The 13108-nt window shown below is 40.9% G+C and overlaps 1 protein-coding gene across 5 annotated transcripts in view; it reads right to left on the bottom strand.

Annotated features, from left to right (window-relative positions):
* Positions 1-12171: 12171 nt before the first annotated feature.
* Positions 12172-13108, bottom strand: part of RALY (RALY heterogeneous nuclear ribonucleoprotein) — a 54765-nt gene continuing 53828 nt past the window's right edge. For 3 of the 5 annotated variants that reach the window (XM_074292429.1, XM_074292434.1, XM_074292430.1), the window contains one exon: positions 12172-12656. Coding sequence is in view for 1 of the 5 variants with exons in the window: in XM_074292433.1 (XP_074148534.1) it covers positions 12600-12685 (86 nt within the window). In the remaining 4 variants the exon portion in view is untranslated. Of the gene's footprint in view, positions 12686-13108 lie in introns of all 5 variants that reach the window. The other 2 variants (XM_074292432.1, XM_074292433.1) reach the window with 2 other exon arrangements.

Genomic DNA, 13108 nt, shown 5'->3' with positions numbered 1-13108 from the left:
AGTTGAGACTAGAATTCAGCTCTGCCAAACCAGTATTTCCATATATTCATTGTCAGGAAGGCCTAGTGTCAGGCTGAAGTTGGGGAACTAGTAGACTTGGAAATTTGGGGTTTAAAAGTAGGACTCTTCTAACTATCCTCACCTCCTAATTTATAGATGAGGGAGTTGAGACCCAGAGAGGTGGTAATTTGGCTAAGGTCTCTTAGCTAGGAAGGGACAGAGCAGGATTTGACCCCAAATCCAGCCTTTGTATCTTGCTGTCCAGCATATTTTACAGGTCACATGACTTGCTGAAGGAGATATCGTGCCCACTGCACTTCAGATTATAACATTTGTCCTATGTAAGAGCTCTTAGGCTTGACAATACATGTTTTGTTCTTGGATGGAATGAGATTACACATTTGTTGACGAGGTAAGTATCTCCATTTTATATAGATAAAGAAACAAAGCAGTTGATATTGTGGAAAGAGCACTAAAGACTGAGGATCTGGTTCCAATCCCATCTTTGACTTCAGGCAAGTCACCTAATTTCCCTTTGGGTCTTAGTTTGCTCATCTATAAAATGAGTGGGTTGATAGCCTCTAAGAACTCTCTTAATTCTTTTATCCCATGATTTACCTAAGGTCAGGTTCCAGTGACAGTTTATTATGGCTAGTGATGATTTTTGTTAAAAGAACTATGCTTATCAACAATTTCAAAGAGCTGGGGATAATTAAACATTGAAAAGGACTTTGTTACTCAAGGGCAGTGGGCTTCCTAGGAAATCTGGTAATGGTTATATTATTTGTCACAGGCAAAATGAGTCCTGCTATGTTAGCTATGGAGTAACATGTTACTGGCAGAGAGAGCCTAGATGGTCAGCTCTACAGATCTGCAAATGGCTAACTTAAGAGCAATGTCAGTCTTTTAGGGCTTAATCCTCACTTGGCTGTGGCTGAACCAAAGAAAGGTTAGTAATTATGTCAGGGTGGATAGAGATGGTTAGTTTCTTCCCTATCTCTGCCTCCCTGGAGATGTATATACAAGTGAATGTCAGCTAGAATCCCAGGCAGGCCTGAATTTGGAGTTCTTCTAACTTCCTATCTGGATTTAAGGTTTTTAAACTCAGTTCAGTATTAAATTCCATTTGGGAAAATAGGCTCAAAGAGTTGTTGGTGATTTCACTTTCTGCAGGTTCACTTAATTCTATGCAGATGAATTTATCTAGCCATAGTGTCTCCTGAACTCCAGCCCTATATCACTATCTATCCTGGACATCACCTGGATGCCCTGTAGATATCTAGAACAGACTTCATTACTATCGGCTCTCAAACCTTTATCTAATTTTCCTATATCTGCTGAGAGTTCTATTATCATTTCAGGTACCCCGGGTTATAATCTCAGGTCTTTGACTTAAGGCTGTCTGTCACCCCACACACATCCAGTTTGCCAAGTTTTACTACTTTTTTTTACCCCATGATATGTCTGGAATCATTTCATTTCTTTGCTTTCACATCACCATTACTCCTGGTCAGACTCCTCTTCTCCAGGCAATTTTCCTCAGCTCCCAAATTGATTTTCTTAAAACACAGTTCTGTCTGATCACATCAGGAAGGAAGTTTCAGTAACTTATTTGTGTTGGTAGAAGAAAACAAACTACCCATTATGGGTTTATTGCCCATCACACTCCTTTGTTTCAGTCAAACTGTTCTCCATTTTCCTGTCTTGAAGGTGAGTCTCGCAGCACCAGTGTACTCTTTTCTCCTTATCCCATAAACTCCCTAATTGCTTTAAAAACTCAGCTCATGCTACCTAATCAAATTCCTGCCTCCAACTTTTGCAACCTCCCCACCAAATGTATTTACTTTGTATATATTTACTTTTTTATATTGAAATTGTTTTACTCTTCCCCCCTTATCTAGAATGCAAGTTCCTTGATACAAACTTCCATGTTTGTCTTACCCCCGGTGCCTAGTACAGTGTCTATCACTTGGAAGGTACTTAATAGAATGCCTACTCAATGAATGATCCCCCCACACGGTAGACTTTAGGGCTCAGAACATGGTACTAGGGAAATGCTAAGTGGGGAAAAGAGTTGACATCAAAATAACTGATCAAATGCAGTATGGGTGATTATTGCTCCAGGCAAAACACTGGATAACTATAATTATTGTAGATATTTAGTGACTACAGCATATGCAAGATTGTACTAGATGCTGAACTAATATGTGATTTGTAAATGGCTTTGCAAGCAGACAGAATATCAGGATAACTGATGTGGATATATTAGGCAAATGACAACATGAGATCAGAAAAGACAGTGTTAATGCTATGGAAGAGCTTTGGAATGCTTTGGAATCATGGTTCTCCATACCATAGTCCAAAACTATAAGTGAACATTGTGATATGCCCAGTTATAAATTGGGGAGGATTCAATGGACATAACAATAAATTGCCAAGTTCATGAAAGTGTATATATTTATACATGAAATTATATTCCTGAATGTACATCTGCAAATAGTTATTTTGTTCTCAGCTGTGTACTTTTTGAATTCACCCTCCTCTAACCACATCAAGGTGTAGTTACAAAATGATGTATTTACAAATATAAAGGAAGATACCTACATATACTTTCATACTATCCAGTGGTCCTCAAACTTTTTACATAGAAAACTTTTTACATATAAAGTTTTTGCAAACTTTTTACATTCACTGTCCCTCAGACTGTAGAAAGGCAGGACTATAGTAAAAACAAAAACTCACACTGTCTCTGCCCCTCAGTCCATTTGCCATAACCCAGTAGGCTGCATAAACGTCCTCAGTGGGCTGGATGTGACCCGTAGTTTGAGAACCCCTGCACACACACACACATAACCCTCCTTTACATATATACATATCTTTCCTATAACTGTATAACTGCTTGAATTGAACAGCTTTGAGAGGTATCCAAATAATGGATAATGAAGGGTTGAATTTGGAGCCTAGAAAACTGGGTTTGAATCCTACTTGATCATGTGAATCCTGGACAAATCACAACCTGAGAGTGAGCTTCAGTTTCCTCATCTGTAAAATGAGAATATCACCTCTACCTCAAAGAATTGTGAAGAGAAGGTTAGGTAGGTAAGGCATTATATAAAAGTGAGCTTAATCTGTCTCTGAACCTCAGTTTGCTCACCTGTGAAATGAAAGAGTTGGACTGGATGAACTTTGAACAGTCATGGTTCAAAGTGGCTTCATGGAGAAGATGGTATTTTGAGTTAGGACTTAACTGATGAGTTCACATGCTAAATAAAGTAGGGGAAGGAGGGCCTTGGGCCAGATCACAAGGGAATGGAAGCAAGGTTGCAGTGAGGGGTGGGGATTACTTGTGGGAAAAGCCTTAAGTGATGAAGCTCAAACTTTATTTGGAGGCAATCGGCAACCAGGAAATAGCTTTCTAGGGTTGGTGAGAGAGAGGAGGTGTGACAGCTACTAGGAAGTAACTGCAATAGTCAAGGCATGCTGTAATAGAGTTCTGATTACAGAGCAGTGGCCAGGGAGAGGGAATTGAATGGAAAACTGGGAAGGAACGGGGAGGGAGATGGCAAAGGGCCCTTGCTAAGGGGACTTAGAAAGTCTTTACATAGAAATTTTTTCATATCACAATTCCTCCTAAATTGTGTGTTTGAAAAAAGGTGGGGGAATGATGGAGAGAGGACATGTAGGCCCTGGGGCAGCAGAGATGTCACCCTCTGAGGCGGGGAAGGAGGTTTATATAATGCAAGACTGAAAACTGTCTCCCTTAATTTAGGAATTTCTATGAAAAGCAAATTCCTCTTGGCCACCAGAGGGCAACCTAAGCCTGCTAGAGGCCTCTTGAACACAGGGTCCTCGGCAAACTCATCCTTGTTCTGGTTCTGAGGCTATGGCTTACCTGGACCGATGTGTGTGTCTATGGGGCATGTTAGGGGATCGGGCTCCCTAGCGCCTCCCAGAGCCAATCGGCCACCACACCTGGGAATGCTGACCAATATTTATCATTTTGCTATGAGCCTCCTTTTCTTAGGCATGTAGAGATTGAAATTCTTTCTCCCTAAACTAGCCTCCTAATATCTGTTTTACCAGCTTCCATGACAAACTTTAAATTATATCACATTAGTAATGGCGAATAGCATATTACAGTAGATAACCATATCTATGATCATATAGCACTATCACTTTGCAAACCTATTATTATTATAGTCCTATCTTCTACAAGAAGCCTTTCCCAGTCCTCCTCCATCTTAGTAACTTCCTCGGGAAACTAACCCTAATTTGTCCTACATACATTTTTTTGTTTGTTTGTTTGTATATAGTGAGTTTCTGTGACTGCAGGGACTGTTGATCTTTCTTTGTATACTAAGAATGTTGTTGGTGCTTAATACGTGTTAGTTAACTATTAATATTTTTGAAAAGACAGTGTCAGTCAACTGGGCTAGAGTATCAAAAATTAATCTTAAATCCAGAGATTTGGATTCAAATTGGTTGTCAAGAATTCTGACATCTATTGACAGTATGATCCTGTCTTAGTGGCCTTAGATAACTCTGTAAGACTATGAATTTCAGAACAGGTGCCAGCTTGTTCCATATACTAATGAAATCACGGGTCTAATCCCTTCTAGAAATTATTATTATCATACCATTAAGAGGCAGAATGGTCTTTAAGTCAGGCCCTACCTCTAACACTCAGAGGTATATAATTATCATGGGCAAATCAGTTAACTGCTTAATTTCCTAGGAAACTCTAAAATTATTTTAAGAGGGGTTTTATTCATATTTTTGCAAAATATTTTACAAATGTTTTAAATGTTTTTAAAAATATGAACTTAATAATCAACATCAACATTTCAATATGCAAAGAACAAAAACAAATTATATGAGACCATGACTTTGTCATATAGAGTATTTTAATGTATATTAAATTTAACAATGTATATTTTATTTTTTATATTTATTTAATATATATTAAATTTAACAATTCAACTATCATTTGTATCCCTCTTCTGAATTTCCTAAGATGATAAATTTAAATTGCCAAACTGCACTAGTGGAAGGAATTTCAACACAAAGATTCTTCCCCACAGAATCACAAATGAAGGGGGGAGAGAGGAAATATATATACACACACACATATAGTATATATCAACATATACACATACCTATGTATATCCACACATACTACACACAAAGATAAGGAATCCCAAAAGTCTCAGTGTAGTATAAAACTATTACTTAAAACTAATACTTTTGGGACATCCCATTATATGGATGGGGATTGTGTGTATGTGTGTTTAAGTTTTAGCTAAGATTTTTGGGACATGTGTATGTGTATATGCATATGTGTATATATACATGTCACTTTAATTTTTATATCTGTAGATAATTTTTGGCTAGCGCTTTTTTTTTTATTCCTTTAAATACTTTAAAATATCTATCAGTTATTTTGCCCTATAAGGCTTTCACCATATAAATCCTATCTGTTCATCTTGCAATAGTACAGAGGACTCTTCCCAGTTGACTCAGAAATTTGTCTATTTTATCATTTTTTTATGGGACAGTAATCTGCTACATTCATATGCACCATTTGATTAGCTATTCTCTAATAGGAAGACAACTCCTTAATTTCCAATATTTGGTACAATGAAAAGAGCTATTATTTTAATTTTATTTTGTATTTTTGCATATAAAAATCCTTTTGGATCTTTTGGTCTTTCTTTGGGTTATAATGATCTGGATTATAAAGCTTACATTTTTGGTCATGCTATCCTGATGTCCTAGTGAAGCAGACAGGTGGTGGTGGTTGTTTTTAGTCATGTCCAATTTTGTATGACTCCCATTTGGGGATTTTGGTGGCAAATAGTGAGTGTTTTGCCATTTCCTTTTCCAACTCATTTTATAGATAGGGAAACTGAGGCAAACGGGACTAAGTGACTCACCCAGGGTCACATAGCTAGTGTCCACTAGATTTGAATTTAGGATGATGAGTCTTCCTGACTCCAGATGTGATGTTTTCCACTGTACCTCCTAGCTGCCCCTAAAACAGACTAGGTAAGAGTATTATTAACTGCACTTTATAGTGGTAGAGGCAGCTGAACCCTAGCTCTTAGTCCGTTTGCTGTTTTTACTAGAATATGCTATGCACTCTAAACTGGCTTAACTAAGATATTGCCTGATTTAGAATGCCAGCAAAGGGCATTCACTACATGTTGAAACCAAATACTTCAAAGCTTGCCTTGGCTCCTAGATAATGACCCTGAGACTTACACCTCTGCTCATGGCTGTCTTTCTCAACTCTTAATTCTCTTTCTTCCTGAGTTAGTTTTACAATAAGAGGCTTTAAAAGACTAGCTGGGATTTGGGCCTTCTCTACCCCACTGAGAGCCCCTCTTCTCATATTTGCAGGATCAATAGTCCAGAGAATCCCTATTGTCACTGGGATGGGAGCTATTCTAAGTACTAGAAGTGCTCCATGTCTTTCTGTAAATCATCCACAGTGGGTTCAGTCAACATTGGCTGCTGTTGTTTTTTTTTTTTTTTTTTTTTTAATAGTTGGTAGAACTCAGCTGATCACCTATCTATACTTTTCATATAACCACCCCATCCTCTCTTCTGGTTCCTCTGATCAAACAACATTATTAATGGAACTTCATTGCACCCTTTTTTGAGATCATGGTTTAAAAAAAAAAAAAAAGATTCTCATGCTTTCTTTTAATGCAGAAATTGTGATTCAGGACTACTTTATAATGAATAGAAGTGAGAGTTATTTTCCAGCTTTCTCCTTGCATCTATCCCCTACCACAGAGAGGCTTCAAACATATCCTTTTGTTGTATATTTACTATTTACCAGACTATAGTAAGGACCATCTCCCCTCTCTTGGACTTTTTTTTAGCTCTGGTTCTCATGCTTTGACACCCATGGCCCTCTCCTTCCCCTCCATTGTCCTGATTGAAGAGTATCCTGTGTCCCACTCTAGCCGATGACAAACATGTTTTATATTCTACCCTGGCTATCTGGCCATCCACCTTGACATCGCACCATGATTAGGGAATAGGGGAGTGAGGATGATAGTTGCTTTCAAGTATTGGAAAGGCTGATCTGTGGAGGAGAGGTTCTAATTGATTTGCTGGGTTACAAAGGGTAGAAAGTTGCAAAGAGGAAAATTTAGCCCTGATAATGGAAAACCATTGCAATCAGAGCTGGATCACTGATGAGTCCCTCCACCCCACCCCTTTGGAGGTCTTTGAGCAGAAGTTGGACAGCCTTTGGTCAGAAATGTGATAGAGGGATACCTCTGATGTCTCAGTTAGCCTCATTTTACCCCATCCTTGGCTCCACTCTCCTAGCTTTTGGAACCACAATCAAATCAATATTACCTTTGCTACTGGAAAGGAGTGTCATTCATGTCCCTTTTATGGCTGCACTCATCCCTGCGACTTCCCAAACCAAATCCATCCAGGCCCATCCCTGGCCACTGTCTTCTCCTATTAAAATACAAGCTCCTAAAGCCTTTCCATTCATTTATTTCCTATTACCATGGGTAAATCACCCACTCTCCAAACATGTTTCCTCATCTGGACAATAAGGCTAGACTGGATCAGGGCTTTTTCCACTTTTGTGGAATTTTTTCCACTTGTGACCCTTTTTTGCCCAAGAAATTTATACATGACCCGGGATATAAAGATATATAAAATAGGTATATGAATCAAACATTTGCTGACAATTTTGTGATCCTTACATTCAGTTATGAGACTCCATAAGGAGTTGTAATCCAGAGGTAAAAAAAAGCTGGTGACTAGATAATCTCCAAAATGCAGTGCTAAATCTTATGCCAAAAGCCATTAGGCCCAGTGGAAGACAGCAGTTAAGAACTATTCCTTGCATTCAAAGAGATGACAATTCCTGCTATCTTTCATGATATCTCTTTATGCAGCCAAACTCTCCAAATGTATGTCTGTATATACACATCAGTATATTTGCTATTATTGTGGAATCATTTTAATTGTTCCAAGACCCCATTTGGGGTTTTCTTAGCAAAGACAATGGTATGTTTTACCTTTTCCTTCTCCAACTCATTTTACAGATGAGAAAACAGCAAATATGGTAAAGGGACTTGTTTGAGGCCAGACTTTTTTTTTTTTTTGGTTCCCCACCTTTAAATACATTGACAATAAAAATGAATTTTTAAAAATTCCATTATTTTATGGTTTCCTCAGCCTAAGAATGGCATTACAGTATCATAGAATAACATTCATAGCTGAAGGGTCCTTGGAGGCCAAACAACCCAACTTTTCTGAGGACCAAGGTTCACAGGGGCAGACAAAATTTGAATTCAGGTCACTTAGATCCTGGACAATGAGGTAGTGCAGGAGATAGAGTGCTAGGCCTAAAGCCAGGATGACTCATCTTTCTGTGTGACCCTGGACAAGTCACTTATCCATTTGCCTCAGTTTCCTCATCTATAAAATGAGCTGAAGGAAATGGCAAACCGCTCCAGTATCTCTGCCGAGAAAATTAAAAATGGGGTCACAGAGAGTGACTGAAACGACTGAACATCTAGATTCTAGGGCACTGCTCTTCCCAAGGTACCACATGGGCTTGGTCATAGCTAAGAATCTCTCTACCTTCTAGTTGTTTCAGATGGTTCTGTTCCTCAAGCCCACCCTGGATGCCAACATAAATGGAAAGGGTCCTAACAGCATGTGATATGGCTTGGCACGTTGTTGCAGAAGAACTGCCAGTCTTTTATTCACTTCCCTCCTGAGAATACAGGAGGGATGCCCTCTCTTAGGAAGGATGGAGCTAGCTATAGGAGGCCTTAATGTCTTTAATATATGTATGAACAGGAATAGAGGGCTACTTTCCTAGCAGGCAATGGACTGAGCTCTCTTTTCATTAGTCTGTCTTACCTTTGACTCCTCTGTGGGATTTATGAAGGGATATCTCTTTGTGCTTAGAACATCCATCAATTGTTAATCTATTGCCATCTTCTTTTCAGGAATAATTGTCTCATTTCTAGAATTACTGTTAAGAATTTTATTTTCAATACACAGTATTTAAAATAAAGTAGTTTGGCATGTTTACACTGAGTTAGAAGTTTCTCCAGGTGTTTCATGTGCTCAGTATATACTGAATTCAAATGGTTGTTCCTGAGTTACGGTTTATGTGCTTCACAGTGCACCTTTCGCCACCTAGCAAAACTGTCATATTCTGTGGGGTTCTGCTTCCAGATGTTCTTACAGCCAGTACCCAGAAAATCATGTGCTTCAGATTTGAGGTCTAACAGGCTTGATACCAACTGGTGGAAGATGGCAGTGACCCTTCTCCCAAAGCTAGCCCTCTCCTTGCAAACATTAACCTATTGCATGCAGACTTTACACTAGGTACTATAGGGGAATAAAAAGCTTTTTCTTTTTATTAATCCCAAAGGAGTTAGATGAAGAGTGTGACCAATGGAAAATTAATAACCATATTATTTGAGGCAGTGAAGTGGACAGAACAATGAATCTTGAGTCAAAAGGAGCTGAGATTAAATATAGCCTTAGAGACAATGCAACCCTGGCAAGTCATTACTTCTGCCTCAGTTTCCTCAACTATAAAATGGGACAATTGGAGCATAACTCTCAGGTTGTTGTGGGGACCAAATGAGAAAATATTTGGGAAAGCATAGTGCCTGGTACCTAGTAGGCATGCTAGAAATGCTGATTCCCTCCTTCCACTAAGACTAAACACTAAAGGCATTTTATTAATGTTTTAACCTAGTTGTGGGGTGGGCAGAATTGAGAAATATGAATTTGGAAAGGACAACAGATCACCTAGTACAATTACCTTTAAGCTCTTTCCAGAACAGGGCTTTCAATCTTTCTTTAAAAGATAAAATTCTTCCTGGGAAACATGTGTCTCATAAACGTGTGTTAAAACCCATTTTCTACTGGTATTCCTTTGTCTCTGGTTGGGGACCCCTTCCCAATTTTCTGGTTCAAGTTTTTAAAAGATTTTTCTTGTGCAGCATACTTGTGGAAATATATAGAAGAACTGTACATCTTTAAAATATTGGATTACTTGGTGATTGGGGGAGAGGGGCAAAGGAGGGAAAAAATTAGAACACAGGGTTTCGTAGGGGGTGAATGTCAAAAATTATCCACATATACATTTTCAAAATAAAAAAAACTATAATTTAAAAAAAAGTTTTTGGAAGAGACAATCATTCCAAACTCCACTCTGCTCCCCTCAGGCACCTAGAGAACCCATCATAAATCTAGAGCTGGAAGGCACAGAAAGTTCCGGGGTCATCTGGTCCAGCCCCTTCATTTTTAAAGCTAAGGCAACTGAGGCCCAGAATGGCAGTCACTTGCTTGAGGTCACAAGGGAGCAAAGAGAATTCACAACCCAATGACCTGGTGCCAGACCTAGAACTCTCCACTACAACCTAGAGTCAGATTCTGAATTGGAATCATCTTGTTATTGACTGGACTTTGGGGGAAAGGGGAGAGAACAGCATCCTGGTGAGCCAATGATTCCAGCCTGAGAACCTACCTGAATATCAGGACATAAGCCAAGGACTGCCAGTAGTTTGATGAATGAGTGACCTCTGGTCCAAGGCGGATTGGCTCCTAGATGGGGTGAGCCTGTGGTCCAGGAACCTCCTCAGATTCAACCCTCCCCTGACCCTATGGATTTCACAAGGAGCACTGGTGGGGACACTATTATTTTAACTTGTGTTTTTCACAGAATCTTAGTTCTGGAAGAAACTTCAAGATCAACTAGTCCATCCCCCTTCTCATTCTTAGCTGGGAAAACTCCAGCCCAGAAAAGGGAAGGATCAACATGATCCCAGATTGCGTGCTTCTCTCTGGGCTAATTTCCTTATTGGTAAAGTGAAAATTCCTAAGGCCTCTTAAGCACTGACCACCTCTGGCTCCAGGGAGTGACTTTCAAGTCCAAAGCTCTTTCCACCCTACCACACTATATTCTCTGTCCCGTCCCCTTCTGTAAAGCTGATGGCAGCGACGCGTTCAAGTGAACATAAGCATGTTGGCCACAGGGAACCGGCACTCATGGCCCCACACTATTCCCGAATATGCTGCTGGCCAATAGTGGGAGCTGAGCATGGGCAATTAGCACGGCCAGGGCCTCACTTAGGATGCGTGTCCTCAAGCCTCATTGGAGAACAAGGGTAAAATGACCCGGCAGAGGGAACAGCTGACCAGGGATGGAGGAAAGGAGTCAAGCAGAGGGTTAACAAAAGATAAGCGTTTTAATAAAGAGGAATCATAGAGTCCCAAAGTTGGAAGAATAAAGTCAAACCCCCTGCCCGATGCATTATAAGTTCTTACAGTACACATCCCTGACAAGTCCAGCTGATGCTCGCAAACCTTGTGACAGAAAACTCACTCCCTACCAAGTTTCACTACTGTACCACTAATCGTTCTGCAAGCTGTTTCTCCCAGAGAGCCACAGACTGCTTCCTAGGATGCTGCCCCCTACCCTCCTCACTGTCGGTTCTAGTTTGGCCCTCTAAGGCCAAGCAGAACAAATCCAGCTCCCTCTGGTATCTGAAGATTCCTGCCATGTTCCTCTAAGTTTTCAGCCTGAACCTCCCCAGCTCTTTCAGGGGCCCTGTGCGGGGCAGTGTGCAGCCCTCTCTGTCCTTATGATTCAGCTGTGATCCCCTGTCAGTGTTCTTTTAAAATGTGGTCCTAGTCCTGGGTGCAAAGAGCAGGGTGTGATCAAACTAGGGCAGGAACAAGACGGACATGATCTCTCCCTCTAGATGCGGTGTCACTATCATACATGTGTGGGCCCTAAAGTCACAATAACACTTTGGGCTGCCCTGTCACCCCTACAGCCTAGTCATCCCCTCTGATACCTGGGTTTTTCACATTAATACTTGGGATCCTGTACTTGGGATCATAGAAATAGATCTGGAAAGGAACCTTAGAGACCTCAGGCAACTGGTCTTTTGAAGCCAATATTAGGATTTTAAATTTATCCCTATTCACTTTCATTTTATTACACAGGCCCACAATTCCAGCCTGTCGAGAACTCTCAAGGAACTAAATTGTTGTCCAGCACATTGATAATTCTAGCTTTGAATAATTTGATTGGTAAGCAGCTCTCTGCTTTAATGCCAATGGTATAAAAGATAGCTTTGAAGACAAATGCATCGTCCAATCTGCCTGAGCATCCAGGATCCAAACTCTTTATTATCAGGGTCATCGTGAAGTCCCCTCCTTATGGACTGCCCTCCCCAAACCCCTAGAAAATCCCAAAGCCCTGCAATGTCCTGGTCCAGGATACAATACACCTTCTGTGCTCTTCCTGGGCCAGTCCCAGGCAGGAAGGCAGGCAGTTAGTTGGGGAGTTGGGGGGGTGGGAGAATAGGGAGAGATTTCCTGCTATCTGCTGCAGCAAGAAGGTGCCCAGGTGAGTTGCTGAGGGTACCAGGTCCATCTGGAGAAGGGGCTGGCTGGAATTGGCACTGATGGGTGACAGGTGGGTAGAAGCCGTCGGACCCACAGTTCTCCTCCGCTGCCCAGCTGGGGATGATGGCACCTGGGGGGTTGGGGAGTGATGGGTGGTGCCTGGCTCAGGGGGGCCAGAGTCAGGGTTTGCCCTCATACCGTCCTCCTCGGGTCAGCCTGCAGTCCCTCCTATCCCGCTGTGAGAATGGGAGATAAGGAAGAAACACTAATTTGAAGCACAACAGAGCAGTGTGTTTGGAGAATCCGAATGAATCAGATCCTGCCCAGAGTTTGTCACTGATTGTAGAGAGGAAAGCGTGATTGAAACCGGGGAGCACCAGGAGGGTGCATCTCACTTAGGAGCCATGCAGTAAAGGGAAAAGCCTTGGGCCTGGGAACTCCCAGAAAACTGGGTCCGAGCTCTGGTGCATGTCACTTTCCCACTCGGAGCTTCAGTCACCGTCTTTGCAAAGTGGGGATAATTGTTCATAGACTACCTATCTCACAAACAGCTAGTAAACCCTCAAATGTTAGGAATCGGCGCTGTGGGATTTGAAAGTAGAAAACTGGAGTCAAATCCTCTCTCTGATATTCACTAGTTACACAATCAGGGCAGCTACTTAATGTCTGGATTTAATCTGTAACTTGG

This window comes from Sminthopsis crassicaudata, chromosome 2 (assembly GCF_048593235.1).
Source record: "Sminthopsis crassicaudata isolate SCR6 chromosome 2, ASM4859323v1, whole genome shotgun sequence".
In the NCBI taxonomy this organism is placed as follows: domain Eukaryota; kingdom Metazoa; phylum Chordata; class Mammalia; order Dasyuromorphia; family Dasyuridae; genus Sminthopsis; species Sminthopsis crassicaudata.
The sequence above is the reverse complement of the archived record's forward strand: the minus strand, read 5'-3'. Positions and strand labels throughout refer to the sequence as shown.